The 22,121-nt window shown below is 51.4% G+C and overlaps 8 protein-coding genes across 8 annotated transcripts; 4 read left to right on the forward strand and 4 right to left on the reverse strand.

The window, feature by feature from the left end:
• Window positions 1-376: 376 nt before the first annotated feature.
• NECHADRAFT_75799 (uncharacterized protein) lies at window positions 377-2,243 on the forward strand (the record flags this gene model as incomplete). Its single annotated transcript, XM_003054001.1, has 3 exons — window positions 377-576; window positions 643-1,027; window positions 1,077-2,243. 3 exons carry the CDS (start codon window positions 377-379, stop codon window positions 2,241-2,243), a joined length of 1,752 nt encoding a protein of 583 aa, XP_003054047.1.
• Window positions 2,244-3,364: 1,121 nt separating this feature from the next.
• On the reverse strand, window positions 3,365-5,082 carry NECHADRAFT_30847 (uncharacterized protein; the record flags this gene model as incomplete). The annotated part of the gene is made up of 2 exons (XM_003054704.1): window positions 3,365-4,547; window positions 4,598-5,082. 2 exons carry the CDS (start codon window positions 5,080-5,082, stop codon window positions 3,365-3,367), a joined length of 1,668 nt encoding a protein of 555 aa, XP_003054750.1.
• Window positions 5,083-6,699: 1,617 nt separating this feature from the next.
• On the reverse strand, window positions 6,700-7,624 carry NECHADRAFT_75801 (uncharacterized protein; the record flags this gene model as incomplete). Its single annotated transcript, XM_003054705.1, has 2 exons — window positions 6,700-7,541; window positions 7,600-7,624. The coding sequence occupies 2 exons, from the start codon at window positions 7,622-7,624 to the stop codon at window positions 6,700-6,702; spliced, it is 867 nt and encodes a 288-aa protein (XP_003054751.1).
• A 1,412-nt stretch (window positions 7,625-9,036) lies between these two features.
• On the reverse strand, window positions 9,037-11,303 carry NECHADRAFT_75802 (uncharacterized protein; the record flags this gene model as incomplete). Its single annotated transcript, XM_003054706.1, has 4 exons — window positions 9,037-10,879; window positions 10,937-10,946; window positions 10,978-11,224; window positions 11,292-11,303. The coding sequence occupies 4 exons, from the start codon at window positions 11,301-11,303 to the stop codon at window positions 9,037-9,039; spliced, it is 2,112 nt and encodes a 703-aa protein (XP_003054752.1).
• Window positions 11,304-13,524: 2,221 nt separating this feature from the next.
• NECHADRAFT_90594 (uncharacterized protein) lies at window positions 13,525-15,642 on the forward strand (the record flags this gene model as incomplete). The annotated part of the gene is made up of 4 exons (XM_003054002.1): window positions 13,525-13,568; window positions 13,629-14,010; window positions 14,072-14,718; window positions 14,784-15,642. The coding sequence occupies 4 exons, from the start codon at window positions 13,525-13,527 to the stop codon at window positions 15,640-15,642; spliced, it is 1,932 nt and encodes a 643-aa protein (XP_003054048.1).
• A 384-nt stretch (window positions 15,643-16,026) lies between these two features.
• On the reverse strand, window positions 16,027-17,286 carry NECHADRAFT_75804 (uncharacterized protein; the record flags this gene model as incomplete). Its single annotated transcript, XM_003054707.1, has 1 exon — window positions 16,027-17,286. The coding sequence occupies one exon, from the start codon at window positions 17,284-17,286 to the stop codon at window positions 16,027-16,029; it is 1,260 nt and encodes a 419-aa protein (XP_003054753.1).
• A 554-nt stretch (window positions 17,287-17,840) lies between these two features.
• NECHADRAFT_75805 (uncharacterized protein) lies at window positions 17,841-18,848 on the forward strand (the record flags this gene model as incomplete). Its single annotated transcript, XM_003054003.1, has 1 exon — window positions 17,841-18,848. One exon carries the CDS (start codon window positions 17,841-17,843, stop codon window positions 18,846-18,848), a length of 1,008 nt encoding a protein of 335 aa, XP_003054049.1.
• A 465-nt stretch (window positions 18,849-19,313) lies between these two features.
• Window positions 19,314-21,800, forward strand: NECHADRAFT_75806 (uncharacterized protein; the record flags this gene model as incomplete). The annotated part of the gene is made up of 3 exons (XM_003054004.1): window positions 19,314-20,273; window positions 20,323-21,700; window positions 21,745-21,800. 3 exons carry the CDS (start codon window positions 19,314-19,316, stop codon window positions 21,798-21,800), a joined length of 2,394 nt encoding a protein of 797 aa, XP_003054050.1.
• Between the last annotated feature and the right edge of the window lie 321 nt (window positions 21,801-22,121).

The raw sequence follows: 22,121 nt of genomic DNA on the forward strand, positions 1-22,121 counted from the left end.
AAGGATCGTGACACCTCCTGTGATTCCCCTGGAGGGCTTGACTGGCTCTTGGAACAAGTCGAGAGGGGAACCCCGCGCGGGGTTTCGAGTCTCGCTCTTGTCATTGCTCCTTGGGTGATTCCAGACCTAACACTCCCCCGCCTCACATCCCAACGAGGCATAGCCACCGGGTTTATGAACCGAGTTCAGGGCCATCTCGTGATCAAGACAATGGGCTCAACAACAACAGAGGAAGTCATCAAGTCGGATGGATTTTCCGTCTAGAATAACCGGAGTGGTCAAGTAAAGGGCGTCTTATCTTGTATAAATAATGGAAGCGCTGCTGTCTGATCCAACTGAGCTCTCAACGAACCGAAAACGCTAGTATCGGGCAAACATGACTCTATCCAACCAACCAGCGCCAAAGCTCGTCTCAGAGCGCCCGATTGACGCTTCTAGACCGTTAAAGGTCATTTACATCGGCGCAGGGGTATCAGGCATCTTGGCCTCGATCTTCTTCCACAAAGCCGTTCCTTCACTGGACCTCGTCATCTACGATAAAAACCCCGAGGTCGGAGGCACTTGGTTCGAAAACAGGTATTTTCGCCCGCAAAATAATAAGACTAGAAGAGATCTAAGAATATCCCGCTGACTTGGCTCCAGGTATCCCGGCTGTGCTTGTGATATCCCGTCTCATGCTTACCAACTGAGCTTCGAGTCCTGGATGGATTGGAGCCATTTCTACTCAGGCGCCCCGGAGATCCTCGAGTACTGGAAGAGGGTGGCAGATAAGTACGGTGTCAGAGAGCATACCCGGTTGAGCCATAAGTGTATCCAGGCTACCTGGAATGAGTCGCGAGCCAAGTGGACTGTCCGGCTTCAGAGACTCGATGTTGACCCGCCTGTCATCATTGAGGATGAATCGGATGTGCTGATCACGGGCACGGGGTTGTTGAACGAGTGGAAGTGGCCTTCCATTCCAGGCCTGCACAACTTTACTGGCGAGATTCTCCATACCGCCAACTGGCAGGACGACTTTAGCGCGAATGTAAGTGACCGAGAGATCAGCCATGATGGAATGCTAACAATGTGCAAAGGACAAGAGAGTTGCCGTCATCGGTGCGGGGAGCAGTGGCATCCAGGTTGTCCCAGCCCTTGTGAACAAGGTCAAGGCCATGGACCACTACGTGCGCGGCAAGACTTGGATCGCCACCCAAGGTTCTGAAGACATGCTAAAGGCGAGGACGTCGATGCAGGCCGCAACCGAGGGAGCCACCAATTTCGTTTACGACCAGAAGGAGAAAGATGGCTGGAAGAAAAGCCCTCTCGCATACATGGCGTACCGAAAGCAAATCGAGTTTCGCCTGCAGGGTAGCCACGAGATCTCGCACAGAGGCAGCCCTCGCCACACCCAAGCGCGGGCGAGCTATGAGAAGAACATGCGAGACAAGCTCAAGTCGAAGCCTGAGCTTCTCGACCAGCTACTCCCAGACTTTCCTCCTCTTTGCAAGAGGCTGACACCCGGACCGGGGTATCTGGAAGCCCTCACAGCCCCTCATGTCTCCACTATCTCGTCGCCGATTGCCTTCATCGACTCGACCGGCATCGTTACCAAGGACGGAGTTAGGCGGCCCGTTGATGCAATCATCTGCGCCACTGGGTTCGAGACGGCTCCAGGATCTGGATTTCCCATCTATGGCAGAGACGGAATCAACTTGCGAGAGAAGCATAGGATCCGTCCAAAGTCGTACCTGGGCCTCTGCACAGACAACTTTCCCAACTTTTTCCAATCCCTGGGCCCCAACACGTTTCCCGGCACGGGGAATCTATTGATCATCATGGAGCATGCCCATCAGTACATGGCCAAGATCCTTCACCGGCTCGCCTACGGCAATGTTAGGACGATAGAGCCCAAGCGTAGGCAAGTCGACAACTTTACTAACTACTGCGACGAGTACTTTGAGAGGACCGTCTACACGACCGACTGCATAAGCTGGTACAAGACTCCCGGAAAGAGCTCTGGCGAACGCCCGCGGGTCACTGCGCTGTGGCCGGGAAGCAGCCTCCATGCCATCCGCGCCCTAGAGTCGGTTCGATGGGATGACTATGAGATGGAATCTTGTGACGGAAATGATTTTGGATGGTTTGGTGATGGCTCGACGAGCGGTGAGCACAACGTTGGCGACAACATTGAGGATCTCACGTGGTATCTCAACCAGAGCGAGTTTCTTCACAATTCCCTTTCCCCTGCAGCGGCCAATTAGCGGTAAAAGTTGCAATTGCATATGAACCACCTAGGTTGCCAATACAGCATGTTTCTTCAAGGGTCATGACCAACTGGGTCTATCGTGGAGAACTGTCGACGAATGACTTGTCAGTGTAAGGAGTCTCTGAAAGTACAACAGCTTCGCGTGACCAAGAATCAGCCCCAATAAGCCGGGGAGGCCCCCATGTGTTCTAGCCGTATTCTCTTGCGAACTTGGCCGCGATTCTTAGCATAAATCCTCTGGGTCTGGAAGCTGTACCCAAGGGTCCTGCCTGTCACCAATCACCTTGACTCTGATTACAATCTGCTATGGTAGATATTCTCATAACGTAAAAAGCCATCACTGTGGGCTCTGCGTATCGTATCAGCCTATCGACCTGTCGCCAATCCGAAATATCGACTGGCGTGACTGATGCCGACCTAAGCTGATGACGAAACGGCGGTTCTTGCGATGACGTCGCGTCACGATAGGCATTGGCTCGGGCTGATTCCGCGAATACGCCCCCTGTGCCCCATCGACTTGGACGGAGCCTCTCGAGATCCTCAGGATCACGGGCTGGGACCATGCTTCCTTGATAAAGCTCAAGTCAGGGCGTTATCAAATCTGCTCCAAATAATAACATCATTAAATCATGTTGGATATCAGATCACCCAATCGTACCTTAGATGCTACGAAACCTTATCATGAACTTGATATCCTCGTCAGGCTTCCGGAAATCCCACCGAGCTTTCCAGTGTCCCGGCTGAGTTGTTAACTGGGCCAATCAGACAGGGGTGTTTTCCGTTCCCCTCCTCAGCCAATCAGGCTGGCCACTCTTCCGGCTTGGCTTATCTATTTGCCCCAACTCGCATCACTTCCGGCCCCCTGCTAGCTCGTGGTATTTATTACTTAAATAAGTAATTACAAAGAGGTGCGTTTTAAGCTGAGAATGTCCATAGACATCAGTGCAACTAGAAAACAACTTTCATATTATTTTGTAATTATCTTAGATATACGGCACTTGTGTAACTATCACACCGACGAACAACGTCATACAGTAAATGAAAACAACCAGACTCGTCACTCGGTGTTCTTATCTAACCCCCAATTAGACTAGACAATGGATACCGTAGTCGCACTTAGGCGGTCGTAACCAACTTGGGAAGCCTCTTCAGACCAACCATTGAGAGGATCTCAGTCCAGAACCCGACTGGGATTTCTTCACTGGTAGCTTCATAGGCGTCAATCGCTGGCTTCTCCCACACCAGATCCATCTCCGCCATAGGGACGACCTTGCTCTTGTGGATAATCTTCCAGGAGGAATACGTGACAACAGCAACAATAACCATGCCGTAGTGCGTAAAGAAGTTGGTGACATCCCACGGAGTGAAGGACGAGTAGCCGTAGCCGAAGAGCACGAAAATGACAAAGCCCAGACCCAGGTATGCGCTGTAGGGCTGGAACCATCCGCGGTAGGGAAATGTGCTTCTATCAACACCTTGAAGCTGGCAAGCCTTGTAGAACCGGATGTAGGTGATACACATGACGATGAAGTTGATGACGGAGCCGGCAGTGACCAAGTTGATGAACCACTGCAGGACGACGGTGGTGCCTGACGAGAGCTGGAGAAAAGAGAGGCACGAGAAGGCGGCCGATACAATGACGCAGTAGATTGGGACACCGTTCTTGGTCAGCTTAGACAGGAACTTGGGTGCGCGACCCTCGAGGGATAAACCATAGAGGCTACGGACGCCACAGTAAAGGTAAGTGTTGCCGGCCGAGAAGATGCTCGTAAAGATGAGCGCGTTGGTGATATGCGGCAGGACGCCGATCTCGAGATTCTTCATGGCAATAACGTAGGGTGAGGCTGTCGCTGTTCCTGCACCAGATTCGGTACCGGCGAGGATACCGCGGAGGGTAGGATCGTCGTACGGAACCACAATGCCAGCACAGAGCGCGCCACCGATAAAGAAAAGACCGAATCGCCAGTAGACCGTCTTGTATGCGTTCTTGATGTATGTTCGGGGTAGTTTGGCCTCGGCGGCGGCCATCGAGATATACTCTGGGCCTACGACGATGAAAGACGCTACCCAAAGAGCAGCCAAGAACCCTTCAAAGCGTCCAAGGTCACCGGTTGTGTGCCACTCGGCGAAGGGGCCAGGATCTTTCCAGTAGCTAAACCCATAGGCATGACCCTGGGGATTCACACCGACCATTGTGAAGAATGTGAAGCCAAACAGGATAAAGACCAGCAGGACTTTGCCACTCGACAGCCAAAATTCTGCTTCTCCGTATACGTGAACGGCCAGGACGTTGAGGATACTATCCCTTGTGAGTTAACTTGTGGAGATGGACGACTGCGACTTACTGACACATATGATGCAATTACAGCCGAAATGATGGACGCCGGAGGGATGTCATCTCTCCAGAAAGTAAGAACAATACTTAACGCGGTGATCTCAAAGGGCACAACCAAGACCTCGTAAAGGAAAAAGTTCCAACCGGCCATAAAGCCAAACGCGTCGTCAACCCACTTGCCCGCCATGCGGATAAAGCCACCGCTGACTGGGTAAAGGGTTGCCATCTCGGCCATGGTGTTGTTGATGTGGCCAAGAAAAAAGCAGTAGACGGTCATTGCAAGAAGAAGGGATACCGGGCCGGCCTTTGCTAGACCGGAGCCGATGTTGATGAAAAGGCCTGTTCCGATGGATCCTCCGATAGCAATTAGTTGGATCTGACGGTTGCCGAGACGGCGGTGGAGGGCGTCGACATTGCCGGCTTCCACCACCTCTCCAGCTGCGTCTGAGTAGGTTTGCTTGAGTGGCACACCGTTCTGTGAGGACGGCTTGTTATCCATATTGATGAACAGGACACGTAGAGAGGAACAAAGAAGAGCAGAGCAGAGAAGTAAAATGGGTAGATTATCGAGTCTGTGTTACACAATAGAGATCCGTGGGGATTTTCCCAGGTTTTATAAGGGAAAGGAGAAGCCCGATGATGTACCCCAGACTGCGAAACCTATCGGCTCACACGCTACCCCGTACCCCAGACGGCACTAAAGGGGCGGATTTAACCCTATCACGGTCTAGGCTTGTAACGCTGGATTGATATCGCAGGCATCGGGCCCCGACTCCGTTATCTTGAATCAATCTTACGCACACACCTTTATGCTCTCAAGTCAACTTCCAAGTTGGATAAGCGAGTCTTCAAGGCGGGGTGTCTCATACGAGTCATTTTCGGTGCCAAGGATGAGTACGGAGATTAGGAGTGACCTATCTTATGATGATGGGATGTTCGGCACTGAGAAAGGCATCGATATTTGACCTGAGTTACATCAAGTCACTTCTCAAACTCAAAAGAGTAAGAATTTTAAGGCACTGGTGATGTGACCTATGGTGCCTACAAGGTGAAGAGGATGTCTTGACAGAGTCAGATTCCGGGCAGTGATGGTGTGTATGTGTCCATTCCTGGTTCATGGTCAGTTCGGTGGAAAGTTGGCCTGCTGCACCAGTCACCGCGCAATCCCAACAACGGACACCTTGGGGACACCAGGGAGGACTACTGTTGGTGCAGGGGGCGTTCAGCGCCAGTCTTTAACTAATTAAGAAGGAACCGCGTTCATGGGTGAAGGGAATGACAAATCGCAAGCAGGATTCCGACCGGCATACGCGGACCAGCCATTACGCGGTGCACCATGACCCCTAGCACGATCACAGACAAAATTGGAGACTTGTTTTGGCCCAACTACCTCGGCGAACGAGCCAACAGGACAAACACGGGCCTCCCAGTATCTACTACCTGGTATCTACACTATCTTGGCAACCTGGGTGTCTGTTTCTTAGGTGTATCACCGAATCTCGGCTATTTCTTCCGCGACAGCGTCTTACGATTCGCCCAGATATGCGCTGCCACACCAATCCCGGAAACAGATCCGATGACTGGCGCTTGGAGATGGGTGGTATTGGGTGGCAACAGTATACTTACGAAGATGGTGAAAAGTCATTGAGCGCGCTCTTCTGGCCCCCTGGTTCATGAGCTTTGGTCTGGAACGATCGCCATCAACTAATGGCGACGCGGTCAGAGGCCGGCTGCGCACAGAGGTTCCGGACAAGTAAGCTGAAATGGAGATGCTCGGCCCGGGACCCTTCGAGTCGCTGCGGACCTTGTTCATAGGTGAACCTTATCAGGTGTTATCGCTTGCGGCTCTGTGGGATGACCCCTCCCACTAACCTCTCGGGCCGGACTTTGAGTGAGCTGTGCTGGGCGGCCCGAGATGATCGTCGAACACCGATCAGATACCGTTTGTGTTCATCCAACCGAAAGTAAAGGTGCCCAACTGGGTCCTGGTCGATTAAACGAGGGAAATGGGCACTGCGGAAATGACATGGCGAGAGTTGAACGTCTAATTGATAGTGTCAATGCCTCGTGAATAGCGCAGTCTATTGTTGCTACCAGCTATTCCAAGTAGTTTTCTCTAGTTCCCCTGTGCCTCAAGCTCCTTGGCCCGATTTGTAGCTCTCACGATGGCCTCAGCGTAAGCCGACCGAACATTTCCACGTTCTAGAGTAGCGATGCCCCGATAGCTTGCTCCTTCGGGTGCTGACAAAAACTCTCGAATGTCCTCGGGCTTCTTGCCCTGCTCCATGAGCTTGGTGAGACCCTTCAGACATTGAATCGCCACGGTGTTGACGTCAGATAGCGCCATTCCTTCAGACATGGAGCCGTCCATCAGACCATCCAGAGCCACGGTGATGAGCGCGTAGTAGGCGCCCGTTAGCATTCCAGCAGCGTGGTATGTCTTTTCTGGGACTTTTAAGACCTTGCCAAACTGCTCGAGTAGCTTGGTTGCTTTCTGTAAACTCTCAGGCGAGGCATCAGGTCCGGGATCCTTGACCAAGGTCATCGACTCCTTGATCTGGGCCGCGAGGTTTGGCATGGCTCTGACAAGCTCGTACTCTCGTTGAGGGGGAGCGCCGTCAGGTCCCTCGGGAATTCCAAGGGCATCTTGTATCCGTCGGGCATTGATGCCAGCCAGAATGCTGATGACAAGTTTCCCTTTGAAGGCCTCGCGCATGCCCGTCTCGGACAAGATGTCCTTCAGCATGTACGGCATGTGGGCCAGAATGATCGTGTCGGCATCTTTGGCTGCTTGTACATTCTGGAGATTCAGCACCTGAACGCGGTCTCGGTACTCGTTGAACTGCTTCTCGAGATGGGACTTGGAGTTTTGGCCATTGACGCTCAGTATCAGGCTTCGGAAGGTATCGGTCTTGCGGCTTTGGAGGAGGGCGGACGCGATGGCGGAGCCCATCTGGCCTGTATTCGCAGTACGAGTCAGCTATTCATCATCGTTGGTTCACGGCCGTGCACAAACCGCATCCCAATAAGGCCACACGCATCTTGAACAGGTGTACTTAGCTGTAGAAGTCGTAGGGCAAGCAAGGTCCCCAGGGTCTAAGACTTTCTTCCCCAGGATGCTCCAAAATAGATAAGGATTTAATACCAAAGAGTTAAGGATTCCGTCTCCGGGCCGGAAACAGTTCAGCTAGTCACCCCCAGCATCTCGGTATCCGGTACCGACTCCAGTTTAAGCTCCCCCAGCTTTGAGTGGAGAGTGGGATCAGAGGGATTCTCCACAATTCGGCCAGGAACTACATCCGGCTCCTCCGCCTATCACTATTATTCAGCTCAGAGGGCATTTTACTCAGTCAGAAAGAATTGAGCATAAAACCTCCTCTGATTAGATCACCACAAAGACTAGCGAGGCAGACTTTGAGGGCCGCTCGTCGTGGGGTAAAGAAGCCACCCTACGCCATTTCGTGACAGCTTCACCGAGTTTGTGCAGCCCGTGCAGCAGCTGTTCGACCGCGTGAGATCTCGCCACTGCGCCGAGCTGTATACCGTTCTAGATGGCTTCGCCCTCTCAGAGCGCGAACTTGGCGACATCAAGGCCAAGCTAGAGCCAGACGCCGAGATTGAGTCCCGCATCAGCAGCCTATGGGCCCCCAAGCATAACTGGATGTACTATCACGAGGTAAGAGCTTCTATGGAGATTTACTATGTTGATGAGCCGGAGTTAATGAGATGGCAGGCCAACGAGGCTCTACAAGCAGCCATTCAGGCGGTCGACCGGTCCTCGGGCACGATAACAGCTCGCCTATAACATAGTGCTCCTGAAACACGCGGTTTGAAGTGGGGAGGAATGGTGTCATGTTTGAGAAATCAAGCTTTATGTCGGAGGAAAGAGCGACAGACGGTTGCTACATCGCTAGTCCATCGATTAGGTAGAGCTAGATATATCTAGTTGAATGCAATTGGGTTCTTGGAAGATATCATATCTGTTCTACTGCATCGGTGGCAGTCCATACTCAATTCTTGCCCACTTTTGCCATTTCTAGAGCATGTGCAATTACGAAACTCCGGTCCTTATTTCCAGCTGCCTAGCAAATTTCTTAATATGGCTCAGATTTAGCATAGCCCATGTCCTGCGCCCGCCCATCATCTCCATCATTGCCCCTCCTCCGCTTAATGCTTGTTCTCAAGATTCTAGAATCGTCTCGCCATCTTATTAACCTAGATCATCATCCCCAGTAGTCTTGAGACACTGCTCGCTTCTCAATTTAAGTTTCCCAAGGCTCCTCCACATCTTCAGGTCAAAACATGCCTCAGCAACCTACGCTGTGTGCAGTCCTTAGACAGGAAAGATCGGGACGCACCCAAACGTATATGCTGAAACTGGCTCTGGGTCTTGAAGGCGCCTCTGATTTATTAAGAGATCGTATCTTTATTTTACCTTGTCTCTCCAGCGTTGCTATAGCGAGTATGATCTTTGAGTCGACGTTTTTAAAAGCCACCCACCAAGCCTTTCTCCTACGGTAGACCGAGCTTCCCCTTCCTTGAAAGAATCATCGTCATCCTCCAGGTTATCAATCCACTCATGCTCACGGATGGCGCGCTCTGCGATAGGGAATCCATCCTGTTCACGCAGCCAGGTGAAGATATTTCGAGTCACCATTTCCGAATTCTCGTCTTCCGAGTCGAAATCATCATGGTCAACATCGCCACAATCTACCACTTCACCACACTTTGGGCGCAACGTCGTCAACGGCATATCCCGCTTGCCTTGCTCTAGCATCTCGCCGTCCTGGCAGAGCCACGTAAACCCAGTATATCCAAGGGAATGGCTTCTCCCACATAGTGCGTGCTCTCGAACGTCCAGATTCGTATCTACCAGTGCAGTAGAGCCAAACGGGGCAAATGGGAAGAGAGGTGGTATCGAGTAGTGATCTAAACCGCGACAGAGATACAATAGTCGGCATTCGTCAGCACGTGAGATTCGGCGTGCCCCGGGTGCAGCAGGAACTGGCGTTTGGATAAAAGACATGTACGTCTCAGTCCAAGCCGCTGCATTAAGATCAATCTTCCACCAAGCTGCTCGGCCATCTTGCAGGCACTGTCTGTAGGCTCCAGTGATAAACGCGCCAACCCATAACCCCCCTAAGCCTGGATCGCGCTCCATCAGAGTCTTCAGAAGAATATGCGGATCCTGAACTGAGTTCAGAAGTGCGAATGAGCCTCGTAGCCACATGCCGCAGATATTACTCGTCACGTCAGGCTCGAAGAAGATGCTAGTGAGGAGCGCCTTAGAACCCCTTGGGTTACAACTCAGCGCTAATAGCCTATCAAGCTGGGGATTTTCCATCATGACTAAGGCGTCTTGGCTGTCTCTTTGGTCCGCACACTGGGGGAAATTCGGCATGGCCAGTTCAATTGGTCGATAGTCGAACTTGGCGACTGGAATCAGCAGGGCGGCAGCGAGGGCTGCCTGCTTCTGGTCATTAATGCTGTGAAAGCGGCAGTATTCTGATAGATACCGGTGTGCAGTGTTTGAGGTAGCCAGAGAAGAATGACTTGAAGCCGAACCTATCGCTTTGATCTTTGCCGGGATAAGGAAGGGCTGCTCTGAGACAAGTCTGGTGGACCACGGCGAATAAAGAATATCTCCCCTGGAATTGCGCATGGTGGCTTTCCAACAACCCTCGCCCGACAGAAGTGTATTCCACCAGCGAGCCGCATCCTCGTCAACCTCGCCAACATGAACTGTGATGGGGTCTCTGTTCCTTGGTGATGGCATTGGCCCGTTTTCGTTGGGCTGGTGGGTTGGTTGACTTGGATGCTGGGAGAGATGCGATGACGGGATGAGCTCCGCCCACCGTGCAGCGAGAATATATGCCCAGGCCAGCAGAAGTACCGGAATGTGACTGCTTTCCGTGCCAAAGATATCCGGGAGGGTTGTTGTCGTGCGTCGTGAATCCGAAGTCAAGATAGTCGGTGTGGGCTTATCCCAAGCGACCCGAAAGATAGCCTCATGTTCGAAAGGCGGCAAATGATCCAAGTCATTCGCGGCAGCCCATGACGACTTCCCCTTAGCGGAGGCAGCATTTCTTGAGGAATTGCCAATCTCAAGATTTCCCGGGAAGTGCGGATGGTGGTTGGAAAACCTGGCTTCAAGATGAGACAAGCAGTCCTCGAGGAGCCGATTGTCGCCAGACACCGCGCGCTTCAAAAGACTAGACCACGTTCGGTATCCTCGCTCATACATGGCCCGTGCAGCCTGCGCATCTGGGCGAATCGCATCTTTCATCTTTAAGGCACTGTTGTAAGGAAGAAAACGCTTATAGACCTCGGAACGGTGGGTCACCAAGCCTTACCCTTCATTGCCTTGTGGAAAGATTAGCTAAGCCGCGCCTACCAGTGGAGTAGCGTGTGATCATTACAATAGTGTGCATATCAGGAGAACATGTATTGCTAGAGGATGCACCGAGAAGATCAAAGTCTGTGGTGCCTCTTATCACCAGCTTTATCTTTCTGACGGGACTACATGTGACCGTGATGGAGATGTAGTCTGCCGGCAATGCCCTTATCATGGTCGGGAGAGCAGGGAACGAGATTTCACACAAAGCCCTGTCGTCGCTAAGGGGGAGGACGGAAATGTTTATCTAGTCGAGGAGGGAGTAATTCGAGGGTATTAGATTAGAAACTCTAGACCACCCAGACATACCTTACCAAAGCTGGCATGGTTATGCCATTTTTGGCATCAAGTTTTGAAGCTTCAATATATTGATAGCTGTGTATTGTTCAGCATAATTGACCCAAGGGGTACGGAAACCCCGGCCATCTTGCGTCCGTTACTAACGTAGGGAATACATGGCTGGAAGCATGGTTTATGATAACGCGGCGTCTGTCAAAGCTCCTGTGCTAGCATCTTCTTTTCTCCAAGGAACGTTTCCGCCTCAAACATTTTACAACAAGTCCATGTCTGGCAACCAACGAGGCTACAGAAGAGAAGAGGAGCTTGGCCCCCCCCTCCCTCTTTAAACGTTACTACGACATTCATCGACGCTGGATCGGAACTACCCGGAGCCGCCCGGAATTGCTTTCCTGGATCAGTGGTCCTAAGAGAGCTATAGTCTCAAGGGGGAAATCGTGACTAGAGCATCTGGGTTGGCGATTACGATTTTAATGCCGGGTTTGGTCCTAGCTGAGGTCGAGGCGGTAGAATGTTATCTATCTGTTGGAACTGAGTGTGGGCGAGCCTGCACTGAAGGGAATAGTTAACAAGTCCAAGGATGTAAGAAGCCGCGGCGGTGTTTCTTCCTCAGTGGTTCTGGTGGTTTGTTGGAGAAACAGAACACACCAAGCCACACAGCCGAAAGGGAGAAATTACCACATAGTTTCTTCTAGGTCTTTTTAAAAGAGAGATCTCACGCACTCTCTCGTAAGGCAAATACAATATTAAATAACAAGAGCAATTAATTAATTAATAGCAATGAAGATATAACCTTCAAAGGAGCCCGAAAGTCCTCTCATTGAGGCCCGTGAAAAGTAATAATAAAGGTGAGGTCCCGTGGCCTCTGCCCTCTTTTCTATATACAAGAAATTGCTCAGTAGCCCAAAATGACCTAGCACGTCTTTCCCCCAACTCAGTGGAAAGAGGATACAAAGGTCTGAGTAGATGCCGGGGCCTTGGATATCCTCTTCCTTCATTAGATGAGCGCGGCTGAATTTTTGAGAGTTATGATAGTGGCCGCCTTAGAGGTTGAAAGTGGTAGTGACAAGATGCGTTGTCGCTACCCTTCTAGCCCTTTGGGCAGCAACCCGATCCGTAACCTTGTTTGTGAGAGGGAGATCAGAAAATAGTTAGATTCTTTGCTGAGATGGAGTGTCAAGGTAGCGGTGCTCTTAATAGCAACTTGCATCATAAGAATTAAACAAGCACAAAATCCTCTTCTTTACAGTTAAGGAGCAACGCCTCCCCATCCATAATGCCTTTCACCAAACATGGCCCAACAACCTTCCATTCGTTACCAGTCACGGGCCGCAGCAGCAGTGGAATGGCCATGCCTGGCAATACAACCAGCACATCCCCAGCAAGCGCATCAAAGTCTCCAAACCCAAGGTATCCCTTCTCCGTCCAGAAGATAGTCTGGCCGCCCACCCGCAGCAGTAAATCCTGAAAGGCCAGCCCTTTTGCCTGAATGTCCGGCCCAGATGGAGAAGCAGCAAGCTCGCAGAGCGGCCAGTGAGTCACGTCTCCACGGTTGGGCGATCCAAAGCCGGGAGAGACGCCCGCCGCAAGGACCCAGTCCACTGCCTCACAAACCGTCCCCCCAGAAATATACCCCCCATCACATGTACTGGGAAACAGAAACGTGGCGAGAGAGCGCGTCCACGAAGAGAAAATGGGCTGCCAGAATTCGGATCCGTTAGTGTAGTCGCCCCACTGCGCCGGATCTTTGATCGCTTTGTGAACAGCCTTGGCAACACCAACCCTTATCCCAACAACAGAGAGTTTCATGCCATCTGAACAAACAGAGAATCGGGGCGTAGCTCATCCTCCAGCGCTGAAGAATTCTCGATAAGTGAATCCCAGAATAGAATACGTGAACCGAGAAAAGTTTGGCACCCAACTCCTCAACTTCTTGTATCGCTCGATAGAACAGAATAACAGCAAATCTAGCTCTCAGTGCCTAAACTAGAAAACGGATTCTATATAAGAAAACCATCGATGAGATGAAGATTTAAATTTTGCCTGTTTGTTTACTTTGTCAAGGTCAATGTTTCACTTCTTATATTATCCGATTTTAGGGTAGCGAGTGCCTTGAGAAGATCAGGTGATCTCCCCCGGAGCGAAGGATCAAAGCTAATCTCAAGTTCTCAACCCAATCTCGACCTTGCACTCGTCTGAGTTGATCTTCGGATACGTACTAACCAAAAAAAAAACGGGCACCCTAGCGCCATGGCTCGAGCATTCCCTCGCCTCTCAGCCAGCCTCAGACTGCCGTTGGCCAACCTCTTCCGCCCGAGACTGCTTGTCAGATGCGATGCCATCACACCGTCCAGGGATCACACTCAAGATGCCAGCGCCGCCAAGAAAGAGTACCCCGGCCTTGGCCTCGACATCCGCCACGACGACTCAATCGACCGCGACGTGATTTATCCGGTTGGAATCCACTTCAATTGTTACGGCAGCGAGTCGGAGATGCTACTCGTCCGTGAGGTCGCCATGATGATGATCATGGAGAGCATCACGGACAAGCCGGATTGGCACATCAAGGTCTTTGATGCAGAGATTGCGAACAGGTGGAAGGCTGAGGCGTTGGCACTGCCGGTTGACGCCATGTATAAGGAGATTGCTGAGGACCGGATTGCCTGGCCTGATGGAGCATTTGCTGGGCAGGCACCAAAACCAAAGACTATCTTGGACGAAGCATGCGTCGATTATGTGAGGCTTCTAGCCTTTCTCACTATTCACGTGATGGTCTTTCCGGCTGACTTTACCATAGTGTATCAAGGAGCTGCGTGCCAAGGCGGAGTATTTCAAGAAATCGGGTCTCGTACCCACGCTTGATGCCTCAGCCACGGTCGTCAAGTCTGATATTTTGATCGATGAAGAGCTAAAGCGGGAACTCCGTGTTGCATTCGAAAAGCTCAAGGAAGAGCAAATGGCTAATCCTGACTGGCATCCAGGGACTGAGAGCCGGGTCCAAGACCTTGTTCACCCTTCCTTGTACCCACTGGTCTATGGCCGCACTCCCGTCATGCAAAATGAGGTGGTGGGTGTCGAGGACGCCATCTCCTGGACTGGTAAGGGAGATGTGATCTTGCAGACTACAGAAACCCCTAGTACTGTAGATATACGCAGAAGCATCGACTATTCGGTAGGCGGTTCCAAGGTCGAGCCTACCTTCTGGTCTCTGGACTACCAGTGGTTGCCCTCGAATGTAGCATTTCAGTCTGATGGGAGTGTCAAGTTCACCAGCTACATCAACAATCTGCATCCCTTGAAGCACCGGGGCATCTACAAGACAATCGAAAAACTGGTCGGAAGAGCCCTTTGCGCTTGGGACTTTTGTCTAGCACAGCACAGTTCTGGTATGTCGAGTGGGCTCGGACGGACAAAACCCCGATTTCCCAGGCCAGCGAACCCATGGTGAGGAACTGCCCCAGGATACCCAAAGCTTAATCTTTATTTATCGGTTCTGACTTCATTCTCAGTGACAGCAACCTCCGCAACTGGAACCCTTCCATGCCCGACGGCATGGTGAATGTGATCTCAAAGGAAACACTCAGCCACGACAACTACTTCGACTACATCGATTATTCCGATCCCCGTATTATTAAATGGGCCGAAACACGCGAAGCCGTTCAACCTAGCCCTCCGGACTTTTCAGCTTGGCCATATGGAGCGGCCAGAATTCCCCCACTCCGCGAGCGCTTCCAAGACTCGGGTCTCCAGATCATCGTTAAGATGGCCTCCATCGAGCTCACCCCCGACAAGAACCCCTCTTTCCCACTCGGCGGCTGGCATGTAGAGGGCCAAATGAACGAGCACATCATCGGCACAGCACTGTACTATCTTGACTCGGAAAACATCACGCCCAGCAGCCTGCAGTTCCGGATGCAAACGAGTCCGTACCAGGATGAGTACCAGACTGCAGTGGATCAGAACTCTTTCAGCTGGATGGAGCAAGTATTTGGGGTGTTTCTGGGGCCCATGTCTGGAGGCGCGTGCCTGCAGAACTATGGCCGAGTCGAGACTCGCGAGGGGAGGCTACTGGCGTTCCCCAACGTGTTTCACCATCGCGTTACGCCCTTTGAGTTGGCTGATAAAACGAAGCCGGGGCACAGGCGGTTTATCGCGTTATGGCTCGTGGATCCCTTTACGCGTGTTATCAACACCGCGAATGTCCCGCCCCAACAAGAGGAATGGGTTGAGAATAAGGGGATTGACGGCATCATGAGTGTAGATGAGGCAAAGGGGCACCGGGAAAAGTTGATGAAGGAGAGGGCTGCGTTTCGAAACGGGGCGGAGGGATCATGGGAGGGGGTGGATTATGGCTTTTGTGAACATTAGGAGTTAACACTGTGAGATTTGGATACGACCTAGAATTTAGAAAAGGCGGGGATAAGTCATCGGTTCGGAGTTGATTAGGCGCAATTGACGCCCGACCGTACAGAGCGTCTCGCGGCACGGACATGTTTAACAATCGCCCCGAAGCTGGAGCTCTGGCGGAGCCGCTTTCTCGAACAACCGCGTTTTGATTTCTCATCATTATCCATCGAAACAAGGAACCGGCTTGATCGATGCTTCCAAGGCTATTTTCTCATTACGGTTAATCTTTCGGGCCTCTGAATAAGTCTCTTGGCCAGATCTACTTCTACTAGACTCTCAATATACAAAGTATTATTTACTGCCCCCTGAAATATACTACTAATTTTATGCGCTGCTAATACTGTATTATAGTCTTAGGGGCTCCTCGTTTCTTGCTATACGCCATCGATTGCTTGCTTGTATTAGATCATCGCAACCTTCCAAGGCCCATCCCCAATTCTCCAAAAATCCGGGTGTGGCTTCCCAGCTTTCGACTTTCCACGGCTCACCCCAATTGATCAGACATCGGCGTCCCGCAGTGTAATCGTCGGGCTGTTCAAATTCCGGGCCATGGGCACCTCTAGTGGCAGCAGCTGACGGCACCGTTGAGTTTGCTGGGCTGGGTGAGATAAAGTCCGGAAATATATCACCACAGAGGTCTTGACGCATCTTCTCAAGAACAAAGCCCGACCCTTTCTTGATGAGATTATCCCGAAACCTCGGGAATGGAAACATATCAATCCAGCTCGTATGAACGCAGTTCATCTGTAATATTGTTGGGTATAGTGTATCGGGTATATTTTGGTTAGGAAGAGGGCGGACAACTGTCAGGCCACCACAAAGTTGAGTGGTAGACTCGTTGCCATAGGCGACAGAGTTCGCTCCTTTCAAGAAAGAGGCTGCGGAACGAAGAAGAGACTTATTGGAGAGTAACGCCCGAAGAACGTTATGTTGAATGAGGTGAATGAGATGATCGGAGGAGAGTGGGAGGGTAGTGGATGTGTTGAGTTGAGAATGAGAGCTGGTGCCATTGGCCGAAACATGCCTTGTCGCCGCCTTGGATTGGGGGGATAAAACGATAACAGTGCCCGGAGGTGCGTGCATAGGCTCTCTTTGTGATTTTGATGAATCTTGTTTGCTTATGAAATGGTCTGGCTCCTCCAATAAAACAGAGTGTTGATTTTGGCGAGATCGGTGTCGAATCTCATGTCTCTTCCTGAACTTGGCAACCCAGCCGGTAGAAAACTTTGGCATCGCTAGACCCTGAGATTTGTCCGAATCTTTCCAAATCTGCCTTGCTTTGCGTTTGATGACATCGTTGGATACTTTGCCTGACTGACGCTCGACTGCATCCAGCCAGTCGGAGAGCAACAAGTCTAGCCAAGGCCATTGGCAGGTTCGCACACGGAATTCGGACACCACCTGACTGGTTGGAGCAAAGATGTCAAGATGAGCGAAGCTGTCGCTTAGACTTCGGCTGACCATGGACTGACTGATTTCGTGACCGAAGTGGGATTTGAACCACATCTGAAGAGCAGACTGGGTTGGCTTTGGATTGGCCGTTTGGTAGTAGTGGCGCAGCGCGATGCGCTGTGAGTGTGAAACCGCAGTTCTGGAGGGCCCCATCTTGTGCCTCGTCGGGCGGCCTTGAAGAAGTGTGAGGAAACAAAGGTACCTGGTGATATCGGCTCGATGCTGTTCACCGACAATCAGAGGCGGGAAGATGCGCAAGCCGATATCCTTATACCGTGCGACCCGAGTCATGGGAAGGGCGCTAGCAAGGGGTTCCAAGACCTAGCGAAAATGCCCTTCCAATTCCAACCCCATGTTTACAAATCAACATTCCACTCCGCGTCGGTGCACGCGCGAGCATTACCACCCGGCAATGCGGATTGTGTTCTCTATTAGGATATTACACCGCGTCACTAATCCATCCTAGTTCTAACATGCAACGATAGAAGGATATGTGAAACGAAAAAATCCGAGTGACAGATGCAGAGTCCTCGAGAGTTTCGTCCAGGGCCGAGGATGACGAGAGAGGTGAGAGATGTGAAGAATCAAAGAAAAAGATAAATAGTCTATGTAGCCACGCTCCTCAAAGCTGGAATCAATCATTATCAAATTCTTTTCTTCACAAACCAACACTCAAATCAAGACATCACCATCTCTTTCAAGTAACAATGTCCCGATACGCAGATGCACACATGAATCCTGCCGGCCCCGGGGACGCTCGCCCGACAGCGATTCAGATCGTCAAGGATGAACGAGCAGAGGGCACTCTGGCTGGGAAAGTTGTTGTCATTACTGGGACTTCATCTGGCCTAGGCATCGAAACAGCCCGTGCTCTAGCCTTGACCGGAGCAAAGATGTTTTTGACGGCCCGAAACCTCGACAAAGCCAAAACCGCCCTCGAGGGCATCCTCAAACCGGGACATATTGAGCTCGTTGAGATGGACAATACTTCTCTTGGCAGCGTCCGCGCCGCTGCGAAAATCATCATTCAGAAGTCTAACAACCAGGTCAACATCCTGATCAACAACGCCGGTATCATGGCTCTGCCCAACTTGGAATATACCAAGGATGGGTTCGAGATGCAGCTTGGGGTTAACCACCTTTCCCATTTCCTACTGTTCGAGCTTTTGAAGCCAGCTCTTCTTGCCAGCGCGACCCCTGAGTTGTCATCTCGAGTTGTTAACCTCTCTTCTTCTGCCCACCATGTCTCCTCGATCAACGAATCCGGCAACTACAATTTCGAGAAGACTGAGTACAACCCGTGGGTTTCATATGGGCAATCAAAGACGGCCAATATCTACATGACGAATGAAATCGAGCGGCGCTATGGGCCGAGAGGATTGCACGCCAACAGTGTTCATCCTGGAATGATTTCGACTCCGCTCATGGTTCACGTGGACCCTGCCGCCTTGGAAGGAATGCAGAAGGATCCCAACATCCCAAAATTGATGAAGTCGCCAGAGCAGGGCGCTGCAACAACCGTTTGGGCTGCAATTGGGAAGGAATGGGAAACTAAGGGTGGGGAATACCTTGCTGAGTGCTGGAAGACTACTCGAGGAAATGACAAGCATGAGATCGCTGGTGAAGGATTTGCAGGCCATGCTTATCACCCTGAGAATGAGGCTCGTCTGTGGAAGGACTCGCTCAAGATGGTCAGTTTACTAGACGATCAGTAGAGCTGTGGAATTCGATCTTCGGGCTCAGTGAACCCATCGAGGGCCGGGCTGCAACTAGAATAAAGAACAGATCTTCAACATATCATAACATCATGACCCGGTGTTAACACAGTGACTTAGATATGAGCTTAGTTGTTATTATAGGTAAGTAACCATAACCGTGAGAACTTAACTGTGCGCCGCCTTTAATAGCAATTAAATAGGCTGCTACCATAGTAGAGGCCATGCGGAAGATAGGCTACGGGACTGAGACAGAACAGTACTGCGCACAGGCAGCAAGGCTGACTGGGATGCCGTGATAACAACCTGGTTCGAGTGTTGAAAAGCTGCAGCACAGCCACCGCCACCATCACCAAATGGAAAAACCCGCAGACAAAAAAAACTACAACTGAAGCCCCAGCTTGGAGGGACTGACTTAACTCCGTATTGTTTGCCAACTTCAATGCTAAACAAAGGACCAACGAAATGCCGCACCAGACTACAAGCAAAGATGATATCCGCAAACACTTGTACCAACCTATCGGAGCTTCCGAATATCGCATCATACATCTTCTTCCTGGTACCTTTTCTGATGAGATTCAGTGCATCTTGGAAACTCGGTCTCCTTCTATTATGACTAGCTACGAGGCAGTCTCTTACCAATGGGGCGACGAGTCAAACACCAAGCCGATTTCTGTGGCAGCTGTGGAATCCCGATCTCCAACCACATGGCCGTGGCTTCAAAGGACGACTGAAGTCTCGAAAACGTTACTCGGGGCCTTCATGTCAACAGTTAAGCCGTATCTTGTCCCTCTGTGGATCCTCGCCTGGGTTGTGGCAACCGGACTTTTCTGGCACCTCTCCTCGCTCCATATATTCGAACCGCCATCTTGGGTCCCATCGTTCATCCCCCGAGATGTTTACATGGCCATCATAAGTGCAGTGTATGGTGCAGCATTTCCGGAGCTTCTCAGGGCCTCTTTTACACTTTCCGCTGAGATGAGCGAAACAAAACCCTTGCTTTTTGTACTTGATTTGATACGTGGTCCCCGTTCCCTCGCACAGCCGTTGGAGTTCGCCAGCTTCCAAGTGACCACCAACTTGGCCCTGGCACTGCGTCATTTTCGGAAGGAAAACCGTTCCCGGGCACTGTGGATAGATGCCTTGTGTATCGATCAGAAGAATGAGGAGGAAAAGACAGTGCAGATCCAGCGAATGGACTGGATATATGCCAACGCATCTTCCACCGTGATTTGGCTGGGCGGATACCACGGGCTAGCAGAGCAAGACACATGCGAAGGGGGATCATCACGTTATTGTGAGCATCGGCGCCAGATCGAGTCGGCTTTCGATCATATCTGGGCTCTGAGTGGGTGGCGAAATATCTTCGGTTGGTACTTTGGCCGATATGAACAGCGACGTTTCCGAGCCTCACAACGAGGTCTGGTTGAGCTGGCAAGGAGAACGTTGGTGGGAGAGACTGTGGGTCATCCAGGAAGTCGCTCTTTCTACAGGCCGAGTACGAATTCAGTGTGGACACGACACATGTGGCCTGGACGACCTTGCATCAGCTTGGCACTCGATACCTTTTGAGCATCCCGAGCTTAGTAAGGATTTCCGGCCTGGCAACCATATTCTATCGACCATCAGAGACTTTCGCTATTCATTCTTCCACGTTCGAGGAGGGTATCTCGCCCATGGAATCTACAAGGCCCTGGGCGCTATCCACCCTAGTCTATCCGGTGGACCTCGATTCCATGAGCTGCCATTTCCCAAAAGGCTTCAGAGCATCTTGCTCGGAACTGCGGGGCAGTTCAAGTGCCGCGATGACCGAGATAGGCTGTATGCCGTGCTGGGCATCGCGGGAGGTGTCACAGTCGGACCAAGGACCAAGATGGCCACCTTGATGGACAAGCTCGGCAGTCACTCAACGCATGTAATACTGTGTCAGCATCTGGACGAGCTCGTGAAGGGATCAAGTCAGATAGTCACCGTAGCTGGCATCATATTTTCACTCGCCTTATCGACATGGGGAGCATATTACGATTCGAGGGCAAGGTACTGGACAATCAGCCGGCCTGACTATATCATCTCGGGGTACAAGAGGGTGATTGATGCTGTGACGGGTAGACGACCTAGTAGGGTCGAATTCTTCACTGCTTTGGCAGGGTATCTCGCCAAGGAAACAGGCAGTCTGTCCTTCCTTGACGCAGCAGCCTGTGGGGAGGATCCAGACGAGGACATGCCGTCGTGGGTACCGAATTGGTCGAGAGAAGTCAGCAAACAGGCTTACAACTTGGCTATCCGCATCAACAAGGATCAAGCTCCAGATTCTTTCAAGATTGCCAACGGCGGCAAGACCCTTCAGGTTATCGGACAGTGCAGCACAATCGTGAATGTTGTACATCCGGTTGACTTGCAAATACTCCGGGCATCGCCATGGCAGGGCGCTTTCCAAAAGATCATAGCTCTCCCAAAAGAAGCCAGGGGTGCGATGCTCTCGTTGTCAGAATTCATTTTCACGGCCACATCCCCCTACTCCCCATACAAGCGTGGAAAAGCCGACAAATGGCTGATTCTGCTGATGTTTGGCTTGTTCAACAAATGTCTGGATGTTGGATTTGAGCAAATGAGATCACAGGATACAATGATGGTGTACACGAATGATGCGATGGCGGAAGGGATGGGATATCTGAAACATGGTGTTGCTGATAAGGGGGATCGCCTGTTGTTTGTGCCTGGCTGCTTTCATCGCCTGGTGTTGAGGCGAGCGCAAATGACGGAGTCGGACCGGTGGAGGATCGTTGGGCAGGTGGCCATGGAGCGGGAGGAAGGCTATACTCGAGATGAGTGGGCGCAATTACTTGAAGATGGTAAGTTGCAGGAAGTTAATATTGAGTAGAGTCTTCCCTTTTAGAACTTGACACCATGCCCAGCAAGTCTAGCAAAACTCAACAGACAAGGCTTAACTAATGACGCATAAACTTCTACTACAGTACCAACTCCGAGGCTCTTCCTACCGCGAGTCGACCTCCTCCGCCTTGTTGCCGGGTGCATGCCTGTTCCCAATCTTTATTTACACCAGCAGTCTAGCTCAAGTCAGAACCGTTGGCTGGGAGACCGTCCCACGACACGTCGGTCTTGGCCTGGCCCTCGCCAACGTGCTTGGCACAGAGTCTACCAAAAGTGTGCTTGTTATTTGGCCAGCTGCCGCTCGTTTCATCTCAGGGGGTGCTCAAGACACGTATCTTGAGATCTGTCAGGTCCCCATTTCAGCAAGCTTGTCGCAACCCC

Source organism: Fusarium vanettenii (assembly GCF_000151355.1).
Source record: "Fusarium vanettenii 77-13-4 chromosome 1 genomic scaffold NECHAsca_1_chr1_3_0, whole genome shotgun sequence".
NCBI lineage: Eukaryota > Fungi > Ascomycota > Sordariomycetes > Hypocreales > Nectriaceae > Fusarium > Fusarium vanettenii.